The 27,435-nt window shown below is 40.4% G+C and overlaps 1 protein-coding gene across 8 annotated transcripts in view; it reads right to left on the bottom strand.

Moving 5' to 3' along the window:
* Positions 1-13,587, bottom strand: part of IWS1 (interacts with SUPT6H, CTD assembly factor 1) — a 65,989-nt gene extending 52,402 nt beyond the window's left edge. For 4 of the 8 annotated variants that reach the window (XR_014264910.1, XM_082465832.1, XM_082465829.1 and 1 more), the window contains exons 1-2: positions 13,257-13,587; positions 10,732-10,850 (exon numbers count right to left, since the gene is read on the bottom strand). Coding sequence is in view for 7 of the 8 variants with exons in the window: in XM_082465832.1 (XP_082321958.1) it covers positions 10,732-10,850; positions 13,257-13,290 (153 nt within the window). In the remaining variant the exon portion in view is untranslated. The remainder of the gene's footprint in view (positions 1-10,731; positions 10,851-13,256) is intronic. The other 4 variants (XM_082465831.1, XM_082465830.1, XM_082465826.1 and 1 more) reach the window with 3 other exon arrangements.
* Between the last annotated feature and the right edge of the window lie 13,848 nt (positions 13,588-27,435).

The following is a 27,435-nucleotide window of genomic DNA, read 5'->3' as shown; positions in this document are numbered from 1 at the left end:
CTAACCGGCTTCAGTATCTGGCAATAATGTCAGACTCGTTCCTCAGAGTCCACTCAGCCCACCCTCCCGTCCTCCCGTGGCCCTTCGTATGTACCCTTTCTGTAATTTTAAATATATTTAAAATTATTTGACGCATGCTAGTAAAAATAGGTAACCATATAAAATGATGGGACAGTTATTCTAACTATTCTCCCTTTGATTTTAAATATTAATGTGCCAACACAGGAAAGTATAAAGAAAATTAAAATTACCTTTAATAACAACCCAAAGATCACCATCATTTCCAATTTTTACAAGGAATTTCTTCCCAATCTTTTCTTTGTGTGAATTTACTTTAAAAAAGTAAACAAGGATCTAGAATCACAATTAATTTAATGGGTGTCACACACTGAATTCTCCCATGTCACAAAATATTCTTTGAAAACAATTTTAATGGACACATTGCCATTCTTACAAATGTTCTACTTACATTTTAATCACCAGTTTTTTATATTGTTGGATACTTCTTGTTTCCTTTCTTATGCTTTCTACACCTCATTTGTCCATTTCAGTGTTCTCAGCCTAAGGGTAGCTCTGGGTTCTCCCCTAAGGGGGCATTTGTGAATGCGAGGGACCATTTTTGGTTGGCCATGACTGGAGAGGATATGTTACTACCATTTTATTTACTGTTTGGGAACCAAGATACTAAATGCCCTGCAATATACAGGCCTGCCTCCAAATGCCAACAGCTGGCTTACTCAGAGTCACCCGTTTAGGAAAGCACTGGGCTGCCCTCCATGCAGAGGAGGCAACGGACAGGACCCACACACACACAGGCAGGAGACCCAGTGAGACGGAAGAGCCAAATGGCCTAACAGAGACTGTGGTAATAGACAAGTAAAGCATCCTGGGTTCTTCTGGAATGTGAATGGGGGAATATGGAGAGGTTTGACCAATTATTAGAAGAGATAAAAACTAAGCCAGATGAGGGCTTCTGGTATGAAAATGAAAAGCTCTGCTGACCCACTCTCCAGTGAAACTGGTTAAAAGTATTTAAAAACAACTATTCAAAGCCCCTGGAAATGGTCCTAAAGACAAAGAGTGAATAAAGAAACATCTATCCAAGAAGATCTACAAAAATTTGGTAAGAGAAGCAAAAGTATCTGGTATCTGAACCAAGACCACTCCTCACTTTCAACTTCACAGCTCAGTCAGAAAGACGCTACTCCAGGCTGCTGCAGCCAAAGACAAAGGGTCCTCTTTCCCTCCAGCTTCCAGGGGCAGGGTGTCTTCCCAGGAAGAGCCCGATGTCAGCATTTCTCATTCTGCCTCCAGCTACCTGCTGCTGAAGGTAAGTTCCAGGCAAATGTAGTTGCAAGTGGGGGCTCCCATCTTCTGCCCAGCACTCAATCACAGTAAGAAGGCTCTTCTTTGGGCACAGCACACTGACAATACTGGGGCCCTGATCACCCTTGCCCCCACCTGTGTGACAGTGGTTCCATGCCAAGAGAGGCAAGCCAGGAGCACCTCAGGCTGCTATCAAATCCCCACTGCACACTGAGAGCTCGGCTTCTAGAACTGGGATGTCACTCAGAAAGAAACCTGCCGTCACTCTCTCCCCACCCCCTACCCCAAACTCCAGAGCCCCGGCTCAGAGATTTTGCTTGGGGGAAAAGCAGGCAGTAAAGTAGATAGCTTCTAATTTTTCCACAAAGAAACCAACTTCATTTGTAACCAAGCTTGGGGACGTTCAGGCTAAGGCACTTTCACTAACACTGGAAACTGGTGGAAGGCACTTAGAAGAAGATTCAAAATACAGGATAAACTGTAGGCCAGCTAGTTTGCAGGAGATAACCAGGTAATAATACAGCTGGGAGGAGCCATCCTGAGGTCAGAACAAAGCAAACACAGACCTCAGAAATTATGCCTTCAAAGGAGCCAGAATTTGATTAGATTGACTTGTTGAGCAATTTATGCCATAGGGCATTGCTGAAAATAACACAGCCATCAGTGGAGTTTTAACAGCTGATTGTGGTCAGAGAAAGAGAAAAAAAGAGCCCTACTAATACCACTGTCATCCCAGGTGACTGTAAGCATGTCCCAAATTGCACATCTCTGAGGATGCAACACCAGAGATTTAAAACTGCGAGTGAGGAAACAGTATTCACTAAAATAATCCAGCTAGTCACTAAACAATTACTCTAAAATGTCCAGTTTCCAACAATAAATTAAAAGGCATGCAAAGAAACTGGAAAGTATGACCCATAACCAGGAAAAACCAGGCAACAGAAACTGCCTGTGAGAGCAACCAGGTATTAGATTTCTCAGGAAAAGGCTTCAAAGTGGCCATTTGTAAACATGGTTAAAAAAATAAAGGCATGATGACAATATCATATCAAATAGAGAATATATATAGAAATAGAAATTTGACTCATCACCTATAAGAGTAACCCAGTAAGATTAACAGCTGACTCCTCAATGGAAACAATGGAGGAAGAAAGCAGTGGGATAACATATTCTAAGTGCTCAAAGAAAAACTATCAACTAAGAATCCTATATCCAACAAAGCTATCTTTCAAAAATAATTAACAAAAAAGAAATGAAAACTTTTCTAGATAACCAAGAAAAGGAAAGAATTTGTCAAGTAGACCCACCATACAACAACTGCTAAAGGAAGTTCTTCAGGCTGAAAGCAAGTGACCTCAGTGAATCCACATGAAAAAACAATAAGCACCAGTAAACATAACTATGTAATTATGAAAGACAGTATAAATGCATATTTTCTCCGTTCTTAATTTAACTGATTTATGTAACAGTTGCATAAAGTAATATGTATATACTGTATTGCTGGACTTGTAATACGTAAGACCAATGACAGTACAAAGAAGGTGGGTGGGAACAAACCTGTATTACACTAAGGAAATAACTTCTATAACAACGCATTGTTGGATTTTAGCATTAATAAATATAATATGTATAACAATAATATTACAAAAAGAGAAAAAGAATAGAGCTACATAGCACTAACCTTACTATATACCATTGGAATTAAGCTACCGTAAATCTGAAGCTGATTCTGATTAATATATGTGGTAAACCCTAGAGCAACCACTAAAAAAAAAAACACCTCAAAACCATAGTAAAAATATTATTAAAGAAATTAAAATGCACAGAGTATTAAAAATATAACTACAATAATTTGTTAACGAGTACACTAGAGAAAAAGACATAAAGCGTGACATCAAAAACATAAAATGTGGGGGAGAGCAAAAATGTGTAACTTTAGCATGTACTTGAAGTTATCAGCTTAAAATAGACTGGTATACGATATTTTACATAAGCCTCATGGTAACCCATAAAGCAAAAAGGTATACTAGATATACAAAAAAAATTTTTTTAAGTAATCTAAGCATACCGCTAACAGAAAATCATCAAACCACAAAGGAAGAGAGCGGGAGAAGGAAAAAAGGAATGACAAAACAGTCAGAAAACAAAGAACAAAATAGCAATAATAAGTCCCTACCTATCAGTATTTACTTTAAATGTAAATGGACTCAATTCTTCAACCAAAAGATAGAGTGGTTAAATGGATGGGAAAAACAAAAACAAAAACTGAACTATATGCTGTCTACAAGAGACTCACTTCAGCTTTTAGGACACACGCAGACTGAACAAAAAAAAAGGATGGAAAAAGATATTCCAGGCAAATGGAAACCAAATGAAAGCAGAGGTAGCTATATTTATAATCAGAGAAAATAGACTTTTAGCCAAAAACTATAATAAGATACAAAGAAAGTCATTATATTGTATAACGATAATAGAGTTAATCCAACAAGAGGATTTACCATTTGTAAATATTTACGCACCCAACATCAGAGTACCTAAATATTAACAGACCTTAAGGAAGAAATAAGATATCAACACAATAATAGTAGGGAACTTCAATGTCTCACTTTCAAAATGGATAGATCATCCAGATAGAAAATCAATAAGGAAATATTGGGCTTAAACTACACGTTAGGCCAAATAGACTGAACAGACATTTACAGAACATTCCATCCAACAGGAGCAGAGTACACATTCTTCTCAAGTGCACATGAACAAACTCCAGTACAGATCATATGTTAGGCCACAAAGTAAGTCCTAATAAATTTAAGAAGATTGAAATCATACCAAACATCTTTTCCGACCACAATGGTATGAAAGTAGAAATGAGTATGAGTATGAGAAGTATGAGAAGGAAACTGAAAATTTCACAAACATGTGGAGATCAAACATCATGTTGCTAAACAACCAATGAGTCAAAGAAGAATTCAAAAAATATCTTGAGACAAATGAAAATGGAAATATTGATATAACATACCAAAACTTACGGAATACAGCAAAGCAGTCCTAAGAGGGAAGCTTACAGCAATAAATGCCTATATTAAAAAAAAAAGAAATATCTCAAATAACAACTTTACACCCCAAGGAACTAGAAAAAAGAAACTAAGCCCAAAATTATTAGAAGAAAAAAAAATAACAAAAATCAGAGCAGAAATAAATGAAATAGAGACTAAAAAGACAATAGAAAGGTCAATAAAATTAAGACCTGTTTTTTACAAAAGATAAACAAATAGACAAACCTTTAGCTAGACTTACCAAGAAAAAAAAGAGGATGGAAAGAAATAAAACTATAAAGGAAAGAGGAGACATTACAATTGATACCACACAAGTACAGAGGATCATAAAAACTAAGAACTGTATGCTGAGAAATTGGACAATCTGTAAGAAATGGATAAGTTCCTAGAAACATACAAGCTACTAAGATTGAATCATGAAGAAATAGAAAATCTAAATAGACTGATTACTGTGAAGAGATGGAATCAGTAATCAAAAACCGCCCAACATAGAAAAAAGTTCAGGACCAGATGGCTTTACTGGTGAATTCCACCAAACATTTAAAGAAGAATTAATACCAGTCCTTCTCAAAGAGTGCCAAAAACTTGAAGAGGAGGGAGCACTTCCAAACTCATTTCATGAAGCTGGCATTACCCTGATACCAAAACCAGACACGGACACAAGAAAAGAAAATTACAGGCCAATATCCTTGATGAACATAGATGCAAAAATCCTCGACAAATTATTAACAAACCAAATTCAGCAATACATTAAAAGAATCATACACCATGGTCAAATGGGATCTATTCCAGGGATGCAAGGATGGTTCAACATCCACAAATCAATCAATGTGATATACCATATTAACAAAATGAAAGCTAAAAATCACATGATCATCTCAATAGATGCAAAAAAAAAAGTAATTCAACTTTGATTCATGACAAAAACTCTTAACAAACTGGGCAAAGAGAGACTGTATCTCAACATAATAAAGGCCATATGACAAGCCCACAGCCAACATCACACTCAATAGTGCAAAGCTGTAAGCTTTTCCTCTAAGATCAGGAACAAGACAAGAATGTCCACTCTCACCACTTTCATACAACACCGTATTGGAAGGCTTAGCAATTAGGCAAGAAAAAGAAATAAAAGGCATCCAAATCAGAAAGGAAGACGTAACATGGTCTTTATTTGCAGATGACATAATATATAGAAAAAACCCTAAAGACTCCACCAGAAAACTGATAGAACTAATCAATGAATTCAGTAAAGTTGCAGGATACAAATCAATATACAAAAATCTGTTGCACTTCTTTACAGTAACAATGAACTATGAAAAGAAATTAAGAAAACAATCCCATTTATAATTGCCTCAAAAAGAATAAAAGAATCTAGGAATAAATTTAACCAACAAGGAGAGTACACTGAAAACTGTAAGACACTGATAAAAAAAATCGAAGACAGGGCTTCCCTGGTGGTGCAGTGGTTAAGAATCCGCCTGCCAATGCAGGGGACATGGGTTCGAGCCCTGGTCCGGGAAGATCCCACATGCCGCAGAGCAACTAAGCCCGTGTGCCACAACTACTGAGCCTGTGCTCTAGAGCCCGTGAGCCAAAACTACTGAGCCCGCGAGCCACAGCTACTGTAGCCCGCGCACCTAGAGCCCATGCTCCACAACAGGAGAGGCCACCGCAATGAGAAGCCCGCGCACCGCAAGGAAGAGTAGCCCCCGCTCATCACAACTAGAGAAAGCCTGCGCGCAGCAACGAAGACCCAACACAGCCAAAAATAAAAAATAAATAAAATAAATTAATTAAAAAAAAAATCGAAGACATAAATAAAAAGAAAGCTATTATGTGCTTATGGATTAGAAAAATTGATATTGTTAAAATGACCATACTACCCAAAGCAATCTACAGATTTAATGCAATCCATTTCAAAATTATGACATTTTTCAAAAAGCTAGAAAAAATAATCCTAAAAGCTCTATGGAACCACAGAAGATACTGAATAGCCAAAACAATCTTGAGAAAGAACAAAGCCACAGAGGCATCATATGCCCTGATCTCAAACTATATTACGAAGCTACAGTAGTCAAGACAGTGTTAACACTGGCATAAAAAACAGACACATAGATCGACAGAACAGAATAGAGAGCCCAGAAACAAACCCATGCATATATGGTCAAATGATCTACAACAAAGGAGCCAAGAATATACAATGAGAAAGAATAGTCTCTTCAGTAAATGGTGCTGGGAAAAGTGGACAGCTACATGAAAAAGAATCAAACTGGATTACTTTCACACCATATACAACAGTATACTCAAAATGGGTTAAAAACTTAAATGTAAGACCTAAAACCATAAAACTCTTAGAAGAAAACACATGCAGTGCACGCTTTGACACTGGTCTTAGCAATGTTTTTTTGGATATGTCTCCTCAAGAAACGGAAACAAAAGCTAAAGTAAACAAAGGAACTATATCAAACTAAAAAGTCTGCATAGCAAAGGAAACTATCAACAAAACAAAAAGGCCGCCTACTTAATAGAATAAAATATTTGCAAAAAATATATCTGATAAGGGGTTAATATCCAAAATACACAAAGAATTCATACAACTCAACATTAAAAAAACAAATAACCCAATAACAAAATGGGCAGAGGATCTGAATAGACATTTGGCCAAAGAAGACATACAGATCGCCAACAGACACATGAAAAGATCACTCATCATCAGGGAAATGCACGTCAAAGCTACAATATCACCTCACACCAGCTCTTATCAAAAAGACAAGAAATAACAAGTGTTGGGGAGGATGGGGAGGAAAGGGAACATTTGTGCACTGTTGGTGGGAATGTAAACTGATGCAGCAAATGTGAAAAACAGTAGCAGCAACTTAAATGTCCATCAATTGACAAATGGATAAACAAAATGTGGGCTCTCCAAAGAATGGAATATTACTGATCACAAAAAGGAATGAAGTACTGATACATGCTACAACTTGGATAAACATTGAAAGCATTAAGTGAAAGAAGCCAGTCACAAAAGACCACATGTTATGTAATTCCATTCATATGAAATGTCCAGAACAAGGAGGGGTTGGGGGGTGGGGGTGATAAGGAGGTAACAGCTAAAGGGTTTCTTTTCAATGTGATGAAAATATTCTAAAATTGACTATGGTGATGGCTGTACTACTGTGAATATACTAAAGACCACTGAATTGCATACTTTAAAATGGGTGAATTGCATGGTACGTAAATTTATCTCAATAAAGATATTTGAAAAAAAAAAAAGGTGATATTTTTAAAGGTCAAATTTGACACAAAAATCCATGATGAACAAAATATCAAAATTTAAATACTAGCATACATATGACTAAGTCTTCTTTTGCTTCAGGCTCCAAAATGGACCAGTAAAGCACTGTTACTGATCCTGACTTTAAGATTTTGATTTTTTTCATCATATTTTTTGCATTAAGTTTTAAAATATTATCTTGATCTTTTTTAACAGTTTCCTTAGAGATCTAAAGAAACACATGCAGAATGAGTACTATAGATAAAATGAATTAAAAAACAAACCAAAAAAACAAACCACAACTAGCCTGAACTCCAAAATGCAAACGGGAAAAACATTATTTGGAAAAATCATGTTGTGAGTACCATCTTGCAGCAGGCAAAACAATGCCCCCACAAAAGATGTCCACATCCTAATCCCCAGAACGTGTAAATAAGCAAAAGGGATGTGCAGATGTAATTAAGGATAGGAAGATTACCCTGGATTATCTGAGTAGGCCCAGTATAATCACGAAGGGTCCTCATGGGAGGGAGGCAGGAGGGTCAGAGTAAGAGACAGACGTGTGAGGACACAAACAAAGGTCTGAGAGATTCAAAGATGCGACAGTTCTAGCTTTGAAGATGGAGGAAGAAGCCATATGCCAATGAGTGCAAGTGGCCTGTAGAGCTAGAGAAGGCAAGAGAGCAGATTCTCCCTTAGAGAAGGAACACAGCCCTGGTGCCACCTTGATTTTAACCCAGTGAGACCCACTTTGAACTTCTGACCTCCAGAATTGTAAGAAACAAATCTCTGTTTTTTTAAGCCACTAAATCTGTATCAGGCTGTTATGGCAGCAATAGGAAACTAATACACATCTTTTAAGTTTGGGGGCTATAACCTGCACTGCTCCATTTAATATAACTGTACTCTTTCAAGGGTACAATTGGCACTCAAACTACTAGAAGTTTAGCAAATTAGGATAACCCTCCTGGAGGGGAAAATCTACGAAAAGCACAAAAATATGTTCATGGCAGACTTCATTTATAATAGCTAAACAGTCTAAATGTTAATAATCAGGAAACTGTTGAATAAGTAATAGTCCATCCATATTATGAAATATTATGCAACCATTAAAAATTACAGTTAGTGGGAATCTTTAACGACATGCGGAAATACTTAAGTATAATGTTAAGTGAAGAGATAAAAATGTTATATTGATACGTAACATATATAGAAAAATCACAAGTAACTTAAAACGTATACATACGTTCTAGAAAAAGAATAAAAACGCAGGAGAAATAATGTAAAAAAGTTAATAGTCATTTCTGTGACAGGAATATGCTGACTTCAATTTTCTTCTTTAAACTTTTATATGATTTCCAAATTTTCAACATGCACATTTATTTATTTAGAATCCATCTCATTAAAAAAAGTAGTTGAAAAAAAGAAAGTCAACACTACATTTATACATTTATAACTGAAGCATGAAGCCATCAGTCAATCTCCTGATGCTGCTTTCCAAAATGGAAAGTTAAGATATTATACACTAAATAAACTGTAACAATGTTTATGTTATCAAATAATTTCTACCTATCAATTACATATTAATTAGAATTTAGTCTAAATGCTTAAGAGTGTACCAAAAACTGAACGACGTCAAAATAACTAAAAGATAAGCCTTCCTCTCACTTCTGATCTCACCTGCCGCCTATTTATTCTAGCCACAACGGCTCCAACCTTAGATCTTTGTTAGGAATGTTCATCCCCTACATAGACACGTGCTATTCCTTCACCTCCTTCCACGTCTTGATTCAAATGTCACTTTCTCAATAAGGCCTATGTATACCTCCCTATTTAACACCAAAGCCTGCCCTCCACCTTGGCACCCTTCACTCTGTTCAAACTTTCTTCTTTCTCCACAGCATTTATCACCTCCTAACAAACTACAAATTTTAAAAAGAAGTGTGGAGGGCTTCCCTGGTGGCACAGTGGTTAAGAATCTGCCTGCCAATACAGGGGACACTGATTTGGCCCTGGTCCGGGAAGATCCCACATGTTGCAGAGCAACTAAGCCCATGCGCCACAACTACTGAGCCTGCGCTCTACAGCCCGCAAGCCACAACTACTGAGCCCGCGTGCCACAACTACTGAAGCCTGCACGCCTAGAGCCCATCCTCCGCAACAAGAGAAGCCACCGCAATGAGAAGCCCGCGCACCACAACAAAGAGTAGCCCCCGTTCGCCGCAACTAGAGAAAGCCCGTGTGCAGCAACGAAGACCCAATGCAGCCAAAAATAAAAAAATTTAAAAAAAAAAAAAGTGTATATTGTTTAATGTCTTTCTCCCCCTGCTGGAAAATAAATCCAAGGAGAGGATTTTCGTGGCAGTGGAACCTCATTTAGTCACTCAGAAGAGCCTGACACATAGCAGGTGCTCAAAAAATATTTGTTGGATATATGAATATACTAGTGATATGTCAACGGACAGAGTCAATAATACAATCTCTAACAACTGCATCTACTACTTAAAATTGGACAATTTTCTGTGCATGTGTAGTCAAAGCAAAATATTTGGTATATTGGCCATCTCTATCATTCCTACGTTTCAGTTTGTGTTTACCAAAAACTTACAGCTGAATTATTGAAAAAGTCCCAATTTTATTTTGTTAACATTGTGCAGTACAGACTGTATAACCAGGGAAGCAAATTAAAATCATATAAATTTAACAGGTGATAACCACCATAACTTTCTATTTCAATTGATGTTTCTTCAGACTGCAAATCTGCACTGCCCCACTAAGACATCATTCTGGGAATGGGGAAGCCTAGCCAAATATCAAAGGCCTGGCCTATTTTCTGAATCAATAAGCATAGTTGAAACTGCCTAATATCCAAAATGGGACTCAATCAATACTTATTTCCCTGTGATTTCATAAGTAACCAGACGATCGCTATTTATTTACTTTGAAAGCAGTTCTCTATCATTTTTGAAGGGGTTGAAGCCTAGACCCTAAGACAGGCTCTCTACAACTCCTAAATAAAACAGGTCTCATAGAATGTGCAAGGGAAAAGCCTCCCCAAAGATGTTGTTTAGCCAATACCTCTGAATGACGCTCTACACTTCCAGGGTCTGATCCAGAGTGCTGCTCATTTACATCCTCCTCAACGTCTGACCCTGAATCCCGTTCATCCTGTACTGGGGTAGCGCCACCATCATCTGCTTAAAAATAAAACAAAAACCCACTTAAGGCGTAAGATGGATGACATCTACAACCGAAACGAACACAATGAATCAAGAAAAATGTAAGAGCAAGGGTTACCACTGATGAAGCATAACTAATGATGCTAATTTGTGAATAAGACACCAGTACAATACTTACATAAATACCAACAATCGTAACTTGTATTGTTGACACATGTGGCAGCAAGAATATATCATTAAAGGAAAAGGAAGCTTAATAAACATCACAAAGGACCAAGTCAACAAACTAATAGTGTGCACTTTATTTCAACTTTATGTTAAAATAACCGAGTCTATTTTCTCCATAGCACTTACTTACCACCTTCTGATGTACTACATGACTTTCCAAGTTAGTTTTGTTTAATGCGCTTCTCTCTTCGCTTGAAAGAAAGTGCCAAAAGAACAGCGATTTTTGGTTCACTGCTGAATCCCTGGAGCCCAGAACACTGTCTGGTACAGTATTTGTTTATGAATGAAGAGCACAAGGAACTCCAGTCCAGAAATAGTGTAAACTCCCTAAAGTAAAGCATATACTACTATACTATTATAAAATGAATTGCTACCTATCTTTAATCAATACTTTAAAGATACAAAGTAAAATTGTACTGAGAGGAATTTAGAGTTGTTGGAAAATATGGGAAGCCTTGGTTAGGAGTTTACTAAAAATAAATAAATTTTTTTTTAATTTATTTATTTATTTATTTTTGGCTGTGTTGGGTCTTCGTTTCTGTGCGAGGGCTTTCTCTAGTTGCGGCAAGTGGGGGCCACTCTTCATCGCGGTGCGCGGGCCTCTCACTATCGGCGGCCTCTCTTGTTGCGGAGCACAGGCTCCAGACGCGCAGGCTCAGTAGTTGTGGCTCACGGGCCTAGTTGCTCCGCGGCATGTGGGATCTTCCCGGACCAGGGCTCGAACCCGTGTCCCCTGCATTGGCAGGCAGATTCTTAACCACTGCACCACCAGGGAAGCCCAATAAATAAATTTATAAAAATGAAGCACTCAACTACAGGAAAATCAGTATCATACTAATCAGCTTCTCTACTTAGCTAAGGAGTAAAAATATATATATATTTAATATTTAATATTCTTATTATATAATCATAATAAAAAATTCTGAAGTGTAACAAAAACTTGCGCTTCAATGGTTGGAATATGGGGGAAAGAGGGCACAGAAGAGGCTAAGACCCTGTCCTAGCATAATAGGAAGTCGTTACACAATGCCTAAAAATGATGCAACGAGATAGCATAAATTAGGAATACAGGGATGAACGTCAGAAAATGGCTAAAAAAATGAAAAGTCAGGAAATTGCTAACTTTTCATGTCTTTCAGCACGTTATATACACATATTACATATGATTACTTATTTTAAAGTAATTTAAAAACACAAATAAACTGACAACTATTTTGAAAACATCAGGAAAGCAAAGCAAAACAGCAGTATGTGTTTAGAAACGTGTTTGCAGTTTAAAGCAAAACAGCAGTATGTGTTTGGAAACGTGTTTGCAGTTTAAAGCAAAACAGCAGTATGTGTTTGGAAACGTGTTTGCAGTCACTACTATTCGCCGTCACGTAATAAGGAATCGAAGTGAACTCAAAACACAACGGAGTAATTAACGCTTAGAAAATTATTTAAGCCCTTTTGATAGAGAATACTCAATGGAACTAGGACACAATAGGAAAGCAAAAGCAACGTTTTTATTCCCCACGAGGTTCTGCCTTATTCGTCTTTGGATCTCCGCTGGCTAGCACGGTGTTAGCAGAGAGGGGCCCCGTGTTTACAAACTAAACAGGAAAAGAAAGGAGAACTTCAGTGAGGAGAAAGGGGAAAGATCTCAAGGTGAAGGAAAGGAACAAAAATCGCTAGTAAGCACCAGAGGAACACGCCTTATTCTAAAATATGTATACAACTCAAATTTGGGTCCTACGTGTTCTTTAATGGGAGAAACTAGTTTGCAGGCGAGATCAAACTAGTCCCAACTCCTAGTGAAAAGTCTAGATAAGATCCTGCGACCCCACTGAACAGCTAACTCCCTCGGATTCTCGAAAATCACTCTCAACTCCTGAAAAAAATCCCCTATCAGGAGACCTTCCCTCGTACTTTGCACACAGTGTCTGATGTATGGCTCCCTATTGCAGCGACGTCCTTCGCCGATTCAGAAGACAGCTGTCCCTCTAGAATCCCCTCTCCGAGGTTCTAACTTAGGGGGCCGCAGCCCGTCGGCTGGCTCTCAGCGCTCAGCCTCACTCCACGTTAGACCCAGTCCGCGGAGGGAACGTCTCCGGGGCGTCCCTCCCCTCCCCACCCCTCCCCCGCGGGAGTGCGAGGCCAAGCCCGGCCAAGTAACCGCTCCGCCCCCCAGCCCTGTCCCCTAGGTCCGGGCCCCACCTGACTGGTCGCCGCTGTAATATTCCGAGTCCATGGCAGGCGGCTCTCGGCGGGGAGTGTCTGCGCCCCGCGCCGCCCCTGTCACCTCCTTCCCGGCGCTGTGACCACCGACGGCGCGGCGCGGTGCTCAGAGGCTCCCGCCCGACTAGAGGCCTTGGAGGCTGCGGAGAGTAAGGCAGCAACAGCTGCAGACGCGAACACTTCGACCTAGAAAGCCCCGGCAGAAGAGGCCATACCCAGCAGGCTGGCAAGGTGTGTAGGTCAGCGCACTACTTCCCAGAAGCACCTCTACGGCCAAAATGGCGCCTGCCCCGACCGTCAAAAGAATTCAGTGCGCAGGCGCTGTCACCTGTAATCCGGCCAATGAGAAGCCGCAACGGTAATGACGCACGACACGACCGGAAAGGAGACTACTGGGAAAATTGAGCGGCAGCCGCGGCTGCGGTTAAAACCTTCCCTTGGAGGAACCTGGTCCGTTCCCCATGGAGATGATAATGTTACTATATGGGTTCTCCGTCCGCGCCTTGTTTGAGGACCTTCTAATTTACTCTTCTGAAAAATGAAGACCCGCTAAAATTAAATTTTCCATCATACGGAAATTAACTGTCGTTCCCATCATGCAGCGAGGCGCTTGATTCCCGCCCTTAGTACGGGGAGGAAGTGGCGTATTGCCCTCTGGGACTTGTAGTTCGAAGCCTGGCGAAGTACGATGAGTTACTAAGTGACGTGATCAAAAGGGCCTCTTTTCAAGGCATTTTTCTTCCTTTCTTTTTTGAAATAACGACTTAACTTTCATCTTAAAAAGCCATTTGGTCAACAATACGAAGTACAGGTTTTTGCTTCCAGAAGAGTCCCCCCTAATGAAATCTTGAGGAAGTCACACTGTTGAACTTTACTTGAGCACTATATGCTCCCTGGAAACAACAATGGTTAGAAACTTCCTGACCTGTCAGTGTTCCCAGAACGGCTCACTGTAAAGAACAATCCTTGTCCCTATCTCTTAGGTAAAACTCACTCTCCACCCTTTTTCATGAGTCCTGTAAGACTTACAGAAGACCCCCTTGTTTACCCGTGACAAGGCCAAAGACCTTTCCCCATTTTTCTGACCCTGCTCGTAAGGGCGGACTCAGATCCTCAAACTTCCTGTTAAAATCTTTGCCCTCTAAAACTAGCTAGATACGGAGATAAATATTTTCTGTTCACTTGACTGATTGAAACTTCTGATTGCAAATCAATCCTGACTGTAAATCATCACACCTTCCTCCCTATGAAAGCCTAAGACAAAACCACACAACCTAGACATTCTGATCTTCATATCTGGTGTGCTTTCCCTATTGCAATACCCCAAATACAGTCTTATTTCTTTGCTTGTTTCTTTTTCTCTTAAATAAAGAGGACAATGTTACTACCTTTGGATTGGAGGAGGGCCAGAGGAGGTATAAACAAATGTTCCCCAGCAGGTATAGAGTTGCAGAATTAGGGCCTTTTGTTAGTGACAAAACATACATCTTGAACTGGATTTCTGGGCATGCCTAGCCTGCTGTAAGGCCTCATGTGGTGCCCTGAAAGGTCCATCTCCTACCTTGGAGTTGAGATATGTGAAATCCCTGATGCTAGCTTTGCTATGAATTCTCAAAATGCCTTTAAGTGAAGCCACATTCCGGCTTTGATAATCCTGGAGCCCTTTGTTAGGCGGTCAGAATATGCTGGCAGAACCCAGTTCTAGGCTCCAGAAAAGGATATGAAAAGAGAAGGAAGAGAGAGGGAGGGTTTCTCTGGAAATTGTCATTTTCTTGCAAGAGAGTTCATGGGCATTCTTTCCCCTGTATAGTGGAAACCAGCTTTGAAATCCAAGTCTGCCCCTTCAGCTGTAAGAATGACATCTTCTCAGGCTGTTGAGAGAATTATAAGAGAAAGGAATTAATGGTGCCTGGAACCAAAGATGCAAAATTAAAATATTCATTTCCTTCCATTTAATAGAAGAGGCCCCAGGATCTAAGCTCTCTTCTAAAGAGAGTGCGTGGGATTGTACCTGTGTAATAAGGCAAGGTGAATAGGGCAGAAGTCCAGGAAGAGGTTAAATGGAAGGGAACCCAGTGCAAATCCTGCCAATAAAGAACTTGTAAATTCACCAAAGGTACAAGACCAACAGCCGCGAAAGTAATTGGGCTAAACGATGTAATTACAAGAGGATAATTGCTGAATTTTAACATAAAGATTCTAATTGTCCTGGCGGTTTGGAGAATGGAGAGATAGAAGTGAACTGAACACACAGTAATGTGCGGAGCCCCAGAAGGCTGTAAGGAAGTGTCAGATCTATTTTTTGTACTCAAGAAGCCATTAACTTAGTGAGACAGGACAAACTTTTTGAAATAAACATAGAGTCTTAGTTAAAGCATTGTGCTTGTAAATACAAACACAGCTCCAGGAAAGTTTTCCAGAGTCCCTTTTCACCAGCTAGCTGTCCTTCAGAGCCCCAAATGGAGAAATCCTGGAGCAGCACAGATGTGCTTTTCTGAGTCTTGGCTGCCTTGCGTCTTGGAGACCACCATCTCTCCAATCCTCATTCCTCTCTCCAGTCCCAGCACAGCTGGTCCATGCTGGTGGTGGTAGAGAGGCTCACAGGGGGGAGGCTGTTTTTCCCACCAAGGATACTAAGGACAAAGAAGAGAGGAAGGGAGAAGTGACCTTGCAGCCATCCAGAACTCTCTTTCCCTTGGCTGATAACCCAGAGACATACAAGATTTATCTGGCCAGCCTTTTGAGACACTGTAACTTGATGAACATGTCTGGGAGTGAAATGTCACACACTATAAAGAACAGCCTGGCACTGGCAGAGCTGCATACTGGGGGCTCAGAGATCTGGGTTCTGGGTCAAGCTCTGAGCTTATTGTGTCAAATGAGGGAGTTGGATCAGAAGATTTCAAGGCACCTTAATTTCATTATTCTACGTCAGAGAAACCAGGCCTCCAAGTCTGAGCTGCCTTCTTGTGCTTGAGCCACTAGAGGGCCCTGCCGGTGAAGAAATGAATGAAACAAGTGCGTTCTAAGCCTGCTCCCCAGGTCTGTGCACTGTTCTCACACCCGAGCCTCATGACTCACTAGGACACATGCAAGATGTGTCCTGCGAAGTCGCTTGTAATATTGAAAAGTGGGACTCACTTGAAAGCCCATTAATAGTGGATAATGAATCACTAAACATCAGTACCGTGGCATTCCACACCACCACTAATACAATTGAATTGAGTCTTTAGCTCTCACATGGAAGGATCTCCGCAATATATGAAGTGAACAAAACAGTCATAGAATACTATAAATGGTATAACATTATTTATGTGAACAACCAAAACAGCAAACAAAAACCCAACCTAAGAATTCCTTCATAAAAATAGAGGGAAAAGAACTTTCCAACAAAGATTGAAAGCTAAAGGCCATAAAAGGCTGAAAATTTTGGCTAAACATAAAAACTTCAAAAAATAATAAAATAAGTGTAAAAACATATGCGTGGCAAAATCAACACACCATTATCAAAACCAAAAGATAAATGATTAGGAAGTTAAAAAAAATTTTTTTTCAACTCATATCATAGACCAAAGGGCTAATCTCCCTAATGAATATAGAGCCCCTAGAAATCAATAAGACTAATAACTCAATAGAAAAATGGGCAAAGGATATGACAATTCACAAAAGAGAAAAACAATTTTATAAGGAACAAGGTTTTTTTTAATAAATTTATTTATTCCTTTATTTATTTTTGTCTGTGTTGGGTCTTCGTTGCTGCGCGTGGGCTTTCTCTAGTTGCAGCGAGCGGGGGCTACTTTTCGTTGCGCTGCACCGGCTTCTCATTGCGGTGGCTTCTCTTGTTGTGGAGCACAGGCTCTAGGTGCATGGGCTTCAGTAGTTGTGGCTCGAGGGCTCAGTAGTTGTGACGCATGGGTTTTGTTGCTCTGCGGCATGTGGGATCTTCCCGGACCAGGGATCGATGCCGTGTCCCCTGCATTGGCAGGTGGATTCTTAACCACTGTGCCACCAGGGAAGTCCCGAGAAAATTTTAATGGCTTTAAGACGCATGAAAATATATCCTAAAGTAAGATAAAAGCAAATTAAAATCATATTGAGATACAAATTTTCACTTCTCAGATTGCAAAAATCTGATAACATTCCATTTGTGAGGCTATGGAGAAAGAAGCCCTCTCATAGGGTGCTGGTGGGAGTATGTTGGTGTAGCTCCCTACAGAAGGCAACCTAGCAATGTTTATAAAAATTACAAATGCATATGCCCTTTAGCCTAGCAATTGCACTTCAGAAAATGTATCCTATAAATATACTTTATTATGTGCAAATAATGTATCTACAAAATTATTCATTGCAGCACTATTTGAAAAATACTGTAAATAACCTAAATGTCCAAACAGGAATGATCACAAAATTATGATACATCTGTACAATGGAATGTTATGTAGCTATAACAAAAAACAGGAAAACTCTCTATGTACTGATATATGAAAGATTTCTAAGCTGTGAAAAAATGCAAAGTGCAAAAGAGTATGCCATCTTTTGTGAAAAGGGGAGGAGAACATATATTTGTTGTTACTTGTAACTATATTTTTTAAATTTGAAAATCATATAAAAAACAAAATATTGGTTGTCTGTCGGAGGAAGGGAGGACAAGGAAAGAGGGTGGGAATAAGTTTTTAAGGTTTTTAATAAACACATAACATTTACTCTTGCTCCACGTGATAACTCCTGTACAGCTCTATTTAATTTTGTCATGTTATATCTGTGAAAATTGATAAGCAGAAGCCTCATTTAAAATGGAGTCAGAAGGTCAGAAAGGGGAGCTCTTATGCCCTACTGCTCCACATCAGTTACAGACCCGACAGAAAGAAGTATCTTTGCATGTCCAACAGGAAGAAGATTACTGCTTTACTACCCAGCAGGAGGAAGGAAGAAATTTTCCTTGCCTGGCAATAGGCAGCCAATAAGAAACGGTCACACCTTAGCCAATGAAAAGCCACTACACTTCAAACTCCCAGTTTCCTCCAATGGACTCCGTTTAACAGCCCCTCCCAACGCCCCCTTCTCTATAAAGAAAATGGACCTCTCCTTTGTTCACTGGATGAGATTGCAGTTCACCATAGATTGCATGTGGCGAACTGCAATTCTTTGCTGTTCCTGAATGAACATTTTGCTGGCAAAATAACTGGCTGTTTTATTGTTTTAGATCAGCATATCAAATTAAATTCACAGCCCACTAATGGGCTTACAGCCCATAACTTGAAAACCGGAAGTGCCAGTCTCCAGTTGCCCATGGTGTGGAAGCTACCCGGACCAATATGCTATGATTGGGCCCCATCTCTAGGCCCAATGATCCAGGCAGAGATATCTTCATGGATTCTGGTCTTTCCTTTTATAGAAACCGTAGGTGTGTGCCCTGCCCTGAGCAAAGCCTCTTCAACGCACAATTATATGTGTGGCTGAATAATTATTCAAGTTAAGGATTCTTTGTTTTTGTTTTGTTTTAGTTTGTTTTGGTTTTGGTTTTGGCTTGTGGTGAGCACCATATCACTGGAAGTGTGGGAGCAGAGACTGCCAGTGTGTCATAAAGGGGTTCAGCTTTGGAACCATGGTTGGACCAAGTGACCTTCACAGCCTTTTTTTAAAATATTTTTTTATATTAGTAAAAATACATATATAACACAAAACTTGCCATTTTATCTATTTTTAAGTGTACAATTCACTGGCATTAACTACATTCATAGTGTTATGTAACCATCACCAAATATTTCCAAAAATTTTCATCATCCCAAACAGAATCTCTGTACCCATTGAACAATAACTCCCCATTTTCCCTTACCCACAGACCCTAGTAACTTCTAATCTACTTTCTTTCTCAGTGAATATGCCTATTCTAGATATTCTATACAATATTTGCCCTTTTGTAACTGGCTTATTTCACTCAGCATATTTTCAAGGTTCATCCATGTTGTAGAATGTGTCAGAACTTCATTTTTTTATCGCTAAATAATATTCAATTGTATGTATATACCACATTTTGTTTATCCATTCGTCTGTTGATGAACACTTGAATAGTTGTCACCTTTTGGCTACTGTGAATAATGCTGCTAGGAAGAGCAAAATTGCAATACAAAATCAACACTCAAAGATTAATTTTTTTCTATATACTAGTAATGAACAATCTGAAAAGAAAATTAAGAAAACAATTCTATTTATAAGAGCATCAAAAAGAATAAAATGCTTAGGAATATAGTTAACCAAGGAAGTGGAAGACTTGTGCACTGAAAATATAAAACATTGCTAAGAACAATTAAAGAAGATATAAATAAATAAAAAGCTATCTCATGTTCATGGGTTGGAAGACTTAATATTGTTAAGATGGTAATACTACCCCAAATGATATACAGATTCAGTGTAATCCCTATCATAATCCCAATAGTGTTTTTTTTTTCAGAAGTGGAAAAACCTGTCCTAAAATACATATGCAATTGCAAGGAATTCCTGAAGAGTTAAAACAATTTTGAATAAGAGCAAAGGTGGGGGACTTTCACTTCTTGATTTCAAAATTTACTACAAAGCTTCATTAATCAAAACAGTGTGGCATTGGCATAAGGATAGACATATAGACCAATAGAATAGAATTGAGAATCCAGAAATAAACCCTCACATCTATAGCCAACTGATTTTTGACAAGGGTGCCAAGACTGTTCAGTGGAGAAAGAACAGTCTCTTCAACAAATGGTGACAGGAAAACTGGACATCAACATACCAAAAAAATGAAGTTGGACCCTTCTCTTATACCGTATACAAAAATTAATTCAAAATGGATCAAAGATCTAAATGTAAGGGCTAAAGGTACAAAACTTTTAGAAGAAAACATACAAGCAAATCTACGTGACCTTAGATTTAACGATGGTTTCTTAAATATGACACCAAAAGCATAGGCAATAACAACAAAAATAGATAAAGTGGACTTGGTTCAAACTAAAAACTTCTGTACATCAAAGGAGCACTATCAAGAGAGTGAAAAGACAACCCACAGAATAGGAGAACATTTTTGCAAATCATATATCTGATAAGGGCTTAATATCTAAGATATATGAAGAACTACATTTCAGCAACAAGAGGACAAATAGCCCAATTCAAAAATGGACAAAGGACTTGAGTAGACATTTCTCCAAAGAAGATATAAATACAAGTGGCCAATAAGCACATGAAAATATGCTCAGCATCATTGGTCATTAGAAAAATGCAAATCAAAACCACAGTGGGATACCATGTCACACCAACTAGAATGGCTGTAATCAAAATAATAGAAACCAACAAGTGTTGGTGAAGCTATAGAGAAATTGAAATCTTTATACAGTTGCTAGTGGGAATGTAAAATTGTGCAGCCACTGTGAAAAAATTTGGCCATCCCTCAAAAAGTTAGACATAGGATTACCATATGACCCAACAAGTCTAATCCTTGGTATGGATCCCAAACAATTGAAAGTAGGGGCTCAAATGTATTTTTTGTTTTTTAATACATTTAAAATTTTGGAATAATTTTAGATTTACAGAAAATTTGCAAAGATAGTTTAATTTCCATATATCCCTCATCCAGGTTCCCTTAATATTAATAACCTACATTACCATTTGTCGTTACTTTTGTCAAAAGCCAGAAACCAACACTGATCATACCATTAACTAAACTCTAAACTTTATTTATTTATTTTTCAATATTATTTATTTATTTTTGGCTGCATTGGGTCTTTGCTGCTGCCAGCGGGCTTTCTCTAGTTGCGGCACACGGGCTTCTCATTATGGTGGCTCCTCTTGTTGCGCAGCATGGGCTCTTGGCACGCAGGCTCAGTAGTTGTGGCCTGTGGGCTCTAGAGCGCAAGCTCAGTAGTTGTGGTGCAGGGGCTTAGTTCCTCCGCGGCAGGTGGGATCTTCCCGGACCAGGGCTCGAACCCATGTCCCCTGCATTAGCAAGCGGATTCTTAGTCACTGAGCCACCAGGGAAGTCCCTAAACTTTATTTAAATTTCAACAGTTTTTCTACTAATGTCCTTTCTTTGTCCTAGGACCCCAACCAGGATACCACATTGCCTTTAACTGTCTCCTTAGTCTCCACTGGTCTATGACAGCTTCTCAGACTTCCCTTGTTTTTCATGATCTTGACAGTTTTGAGGCATCCTGGAAAAATAGTGTGTAGATTACAGCAGTCCCCAACCTTTTTGGCACTGGGGACCAGTTTCGTGGAAGACAATTTTTCCACGGTGGTTGGGGGGATGGTTCAGGCAGTAATGCGAGCAATGGGGAGCGATGGGGAGGGGCAGATGGAGCTTCGCTTCGCTTGCCCACTGCTCACCTCCTGCTGTCCTGCCCAGTTCCTGACAGTCTGCGGACCACTACCAGTCCGCAGCTGGGGGGTTGGGGACCCCTTGTGTAGAATGTCCCTCGATTTGGTTTGTCTGATACTTTTCTCATGATTAGACTGGGGTTATGGGTTTGGGAGAAGAATACCACAGAGGTGAAATACCCTCTCATTACAGCATATGAATATGACATATCACAGGAGATGTTAAAACTTGATCACTTGGTATATTAGTCTGCTAGGGATGCTGTAACAAATACCACAGGCTGGGCAGCTTAAACAACAGGGATTTGTTTTCTCACAGTTCTGGCAGCGGAGAGTTCAAGAACAACGTGGCAGCAGGGTTGGATTCTTCTGAGGATTCTTTCCCTGGCTTGTAGATAGCTGCCTTTTCCCATTGTCTCTGCCTTGTCCCTCTTCATGTCTGTGTCCTAATCTCTTAAGGGTATCAGTCAGATTGGAATAGGGCTCTACCCTAATGACCTTGTTTAACCTTAATTATTACTTCCTTAAAGGTCCTATCTCCAAATACAGTTCCACAATGGGCCACCTCAAGACCCTGGACTTCCTTTTGTCTCTAATAGTCTGGGTTTATTTAACAGAAGATACAAATTAAAAGAAGATTTAGGAGAAGTTACTAGGAGTTGTAATCTCTAGTTTTAGGGACTATGCAGAAAAAAAAAAGTTGTTTTTTTCAAAACTAGTTTAAAGTAGCAGTGAGTGAGTTTTCCTGGATTATTTGACACATTTTCCGGGGCTCTGGATGGTAAATACATACCAGCACTGAGAGCAAATCCTGCCCTGCCCACACAGTTTGCTTCCAGCTGACCTGCAGTTCCCTCAGCCAGCAAGTGGTGGGTGACAATTCCTCTCCACCTTGCCGGCTTCACGTATGAGAATAAATGGGATCAATACCATGGCTCCCTGCCCAAAGCGGGCTGCAGTTTCACTGGACATACAAGCTAATGGTCCTGAAACAATTATGGTTGAGATGGTATAATTACTGGAAGCTTAGTCATTACTCAAGTTTCTGGGTGTGAATACTGGCTCTGTCACTTTCTAGCTTGTGACCTTGGACAAATTGCGTAACCTCTCTGTGCTTAAACGTCCTCATCTATAAGTTGGGGATATTAGTAGTATTTATCTCATAGAGTTATGAGGATTAAATGTGTTTATGTATAAATAATGATTCCTGGGAGATATATATATATATATATATATAAAATACATATATATTAGTTATTATCATTATTATTATCAGGCACTGTGAAGATACAAAAAAACTAACATATAATTCTTGCCTGGAGAAACTTACAATCCATCAGAAGTCCTACTCTGAAAAAAAAATACATGGTAACAGGTAAATCATGTGATCTGAGTAACGAGCGCCTTAGAAATTAAAAGGTGGGCGAGGCTAGAGTGAACTGTAGCAGTCAGGGCCAACTTCCTGGGAGAGGAGTATTTTTGATGGTATTTGAAAGACAAAGGCCGATTTGGATGGGAGAGGGATCATGTTTTAATTATGGAAGGTTAACTATTACAACAACAACAAATTTTAGTGGCTTGAAACAAAAAAATTATTTCTTGCTCTTGTAAATGGGCAGTGGGGTCAGTGGTGGTACTCTGCACCCTGGAGTCATTCAGGAGCCCAGGCTCTTTCCACATTGTGGCTCCACCATCCCCTAGGGCCTCAGAATCCACTCCTGGATGCTCTGCATGCCACAGCAGAGGGGAGAAGAGAGACAGTGCAGAATGGCACAGGAGGTTTTAACGGGCCGGGCCTGGAAGTGAAGCATATTACTTACCCTCATTCTGTGGCCGATCCTAATCATGAGTGAGGCTGAAAAGAGTATCCCAGCTGTGCGAACAGGAGGACACACAGAGCATTTGGTGCACACAGAGCATTTCAGCCAGGGGTAAGATGCCAGCATCCTAATGCTTCTTTTTTCAGAAATAAAGCTCTTAGCAATGGGCCTCTCACCCTCAACCTCTTCCAAGAGCTGGACAAAGTATTATTATCATCATCAAAATCAGCATCATTTAACTGGTTATTGAGCTGCCACATAATCAGCTTTTGCTTTCCCCTTCCACTACTTCAACCTCCCCAGGGAAATCATATTAGTCACAAGGATGCCATTATTCTGGTCATGGGGCAGAGGTCCCCCTGTTTACAACCAGTGGCCTGGGATTAAGTGCCAGAGCCCAAGACTGAGATTTATTCACTGGACCGCCCACAGTTCTCCAGAGAGGAGAAAATGACTCATATTTTGTGCGTGTATGGTCAGGCCACTCAAGACAGCTGTTCTCTTGCTCTCTGTACATCCCCTGCCAGACCAGTGCCTGCTTCACCTATATTCTACTCACCGGACTGACCTTCCTACATACTTGCCTCAGGCCTCAGCTAGTGATTGTTCTTATCAAAAAGGCAGTGAGGGGCGTGTCCCTCTGCTGGTTTCCCTGGTAACTAATGAGCCAACCTGACGTCAATTTCCCCCTAGAAACTGGCCGCCATGTCCTGCCTGCTGTTCACAGCACACAGTGGGGTGTCACTCCAGGACCTTGCTTCAGACTCCCCCCATCCATTAAACCACTGATGTCTCTGTCGCCGACTCTGGACTCTTCCTTTGGTCTTAAAGCTGGGCAAGGGCAGGCCCTAGAGGCCTGCGGGGTGCAGTCCAACAGTGCCCCTCCTGCTGCCTAACCCTAACACTAACCCTTGGACAAACCTCTGGGCGGTTCCCTCAGATGGGTTCTGATAAAGCACAATCCGAAATGAGTCATTCCTCCTGGACAGAGATGGTAGACACCCCCCTGGCCCATCAGGACTTTGGATCTAAGCTTCGCCCAGTCTGGAAATGTCTATCTCACAGTTGCTGATCCAGGGAAGATGCAGTGCTTGGGCTTCCCTGATGATACAGGCATTTCCTTGGTTTGTCAGAGCCAAGATCCTCTAGGGAACACCAGTCCAATAGCCCCTTCCCTCTACCTGCTCCCTCCCCCATCTTCTGAGCCATATTTTCTTGCCATTCCAGGAGGCCAATTTGGGTGTCACCTCTTCCAGGAAGACATTCCATTCTGGCTCTTGCTGGCCTCCTCTTTCTCCCAGTCTTAATTGCACTTGGACCTATGAGCTATATATTGGTTCTCCATGGGGGCTGGTTTTTCCCCCTATTTGGAAATATTTGGAGACACTTTGATTGCACCACCAGGGGAGTGCATATAGTGGGTAGAGGCCAGGGGTGCTGCTAAAAATCCTAAAAATCCCACAGTGCACAAGACAGCTCCCCCCAATGCCCCCATAAACAATAATCTAGTCTGAAGTGTCAATAGTACCAAGATTGAGAAACTCTGAACTACCCAGATAGAATGTTTTATGTGACCTACGCTCCTGTACTGTGCATAACTGTTTCTGGGGAAACATTTAAGCCCTGCTTTTCCCCAGATATTTTTCTGCCATTGCACTTTGGAGATCACCGAAATGAAAGGCGAAAGGGCCTTCAGATCCTGAGCTAGGACGAGCAAATTGGAGAAGCACCTTCCCTGAAGAATCTCTAAAAATGGAAGTCTTATCTGTCTTTGAGGGAGGGGAGGGAGTCCAGGTTTGTTTGAGGGCTGGTGTGGTGTAGTGTAGTGCAGTGAGCACTGGCCCTGGAGTCAGGTAGACCTCGGTTCAAATCTTGCCCCTGCCACTTTTACCCATGTGACCTAAGCAAGTTTCTTAACTTCTTTGGTTTTAATTTTCTTACTGTGAAATGAGGATAAACACCCCAAGTTTGTAGGGTTTTTGATGAGGGTGGAATGGGTTCACATGCAATGAAGCCAGTATACCAAAAGCACTCATTAAATGCTCATTCTCTTTGAGACCAAGAATTATAAAATTCTCTAAACAGTCACTCTGTCACAGAGGTCTATGCTTACTGCTGTGCTATTTTATAGTGTTAATGGATAACTTGGTTGCTGTAGACCAGATGGGAAGATCGGGGTTACCAGGAAACAAACCACTTCAGGTCGCTCTATGGTGTGTTGGCAGAGCTGAAATGAAATACTCACTGTGCTCTGTTTTAGTTGCTATGGTGATACTACAATGGGTTTGATCATTGGACAGAAATGGAATGAAACATAGGTTGCCCCATGGAGGCATTTTGACTCAAGTCAGAAGCACATTCTTCTTTTTGTTTGTTTTTTTCCTTGGACTTAAATTTTATAATGTGTATAATACAAATATTAACTTTCATCATCTTTTCATATTTTTACTTGTGGCAGGCAAATATTATTTACAACACACACACACACACACACTGCTCCCTGCATCTTGAGGAGAATCCAGGTAACTGGAGTGTCCAAATTGTCCTTTGTTTGCTGACAAGCGAGGGGTGTATGGACACGAGACCGAAGAGCATGGAGGTGGAGAGTTGAAAGGCTCCAGCAAAAACGAGTTTGGATTGGTTGCTTGGAGGAGGCGATTGTCAGCTGGTGGCCTGGATGAGAGCCTGGGGGAGAATTGTGCTGAACAATGTGAATCCCACATTCCCAACCCCAACCAAACTTCTGTCTCCCTTAGGAGACCATTAGTAAACTTTCCATGTCTTGTTAATGGGGTGGATTTTTCAGGGAGGTAGAAGGGGAGAGCACAGAGGAGTTATGAGAACACAGGCTGATTGCTGGATCCAATTATTTCTGGGTTACATAGCTTCTCTTTCTGGGATATAAGTGCTACGTCCCCAAATTACTAATAAAATGACAGTAAAGTAATTTAAAATTTCAGAAGACACTATAAACACCAACTTGTAATTTGTTTAGTCTAGATTCTTTTCTATGTGTAGGAATTAGAAAAGAAGCATAAAACTATATAACAATTAAAATCTGGTTTAATGAATGTCAGTTAGTCCAATTCTCATGGCCTCCTTCCAGATCCTGTCTTATGTCTGTCAGATACACAGAATTATTACTGGATAACTAGGCTTTCCTGTATCATTCTAAGTGGAGTTCAATTATAATTGAACATTTCTTTTTTTTTTTAATTTATCTATCTATCTATTTATTTATTTATTTTTGGCTGCGTTGGGTCTTCGTTGCTGCACGTGGGCTTTCTCTAGTTGCAGCGAGCAGGGGCTACTCTTCCCTGCGGTGCACGGGCTTCTCACTGCGGTGGCTTCTCTTGTTGCGGAGCACGGGCTCTAGGCGCGCGGGCTTCAGTAGTCGTGGCTCTCGAGCTCTAGAGCTCAGGCTTAGTTGCTCCTTGGCATGTGGGATCTTCCCAGACCAGGGACCGAACCCGTGTGCCCTGCATTGGCAGGCGGATTCTTAACCACTGCGCCACAAGGGAAGTCCCTATTTCTTTTTCTATGATAAACTTCTTTTGAAAATAGCAGTTTCAGAGATGAAAAATTTCTAAGATTATGAAGTACCATATCTAGTAAAGTCATAAATTTTGAATATTGAATAATAGAAAAGTCCATTCCTCTTGCCCACAAAAATCCAGATACATAATAATCTAGAAGACTGACTTCCTTTAAACAGGTTTGAAGACTTTTGAAATACAAAAACTTTTCCAGTTTCTGTTGAACTCCATCTACACCCTCTGCTAGCATTTCAGGGATCTGCGCAACTGAAAGAAAATCTGGAGACAGAATCTTTTCATGCTCCTGGAATTCACCGTCTTTCTCTGACTCGGGCAAGTTTCCCTCGGTGTCATTCCCGCGGGGGTTGTTTCCCTCACCGTCCAGTGGTCCCCACAGACGTCGCCGTGATCCAGCCGCCACGCAGCGGCCCCTCGTCGCCGGGGCCCAGAAACACGTTC

This window comes from Balaenoptera physalus (genome assembly GCF_965194825.1).
Source record: "Balaenoptera physalus genome assembly, chromosome: 6".
NCBI classification, from domain to species: domain Eukaryota; kingdom Metazoa; phylum Chordata; class Mammalia; order Artiodactyla; family Balaenopteridae; genus Balaenoptera; species Balaenoptera physalus.
The sequence above is the reverse complement of the archived record's forward strand: the minus strand, read 5'-3'. Positions and strand labels throughout refer to the sequence as shown.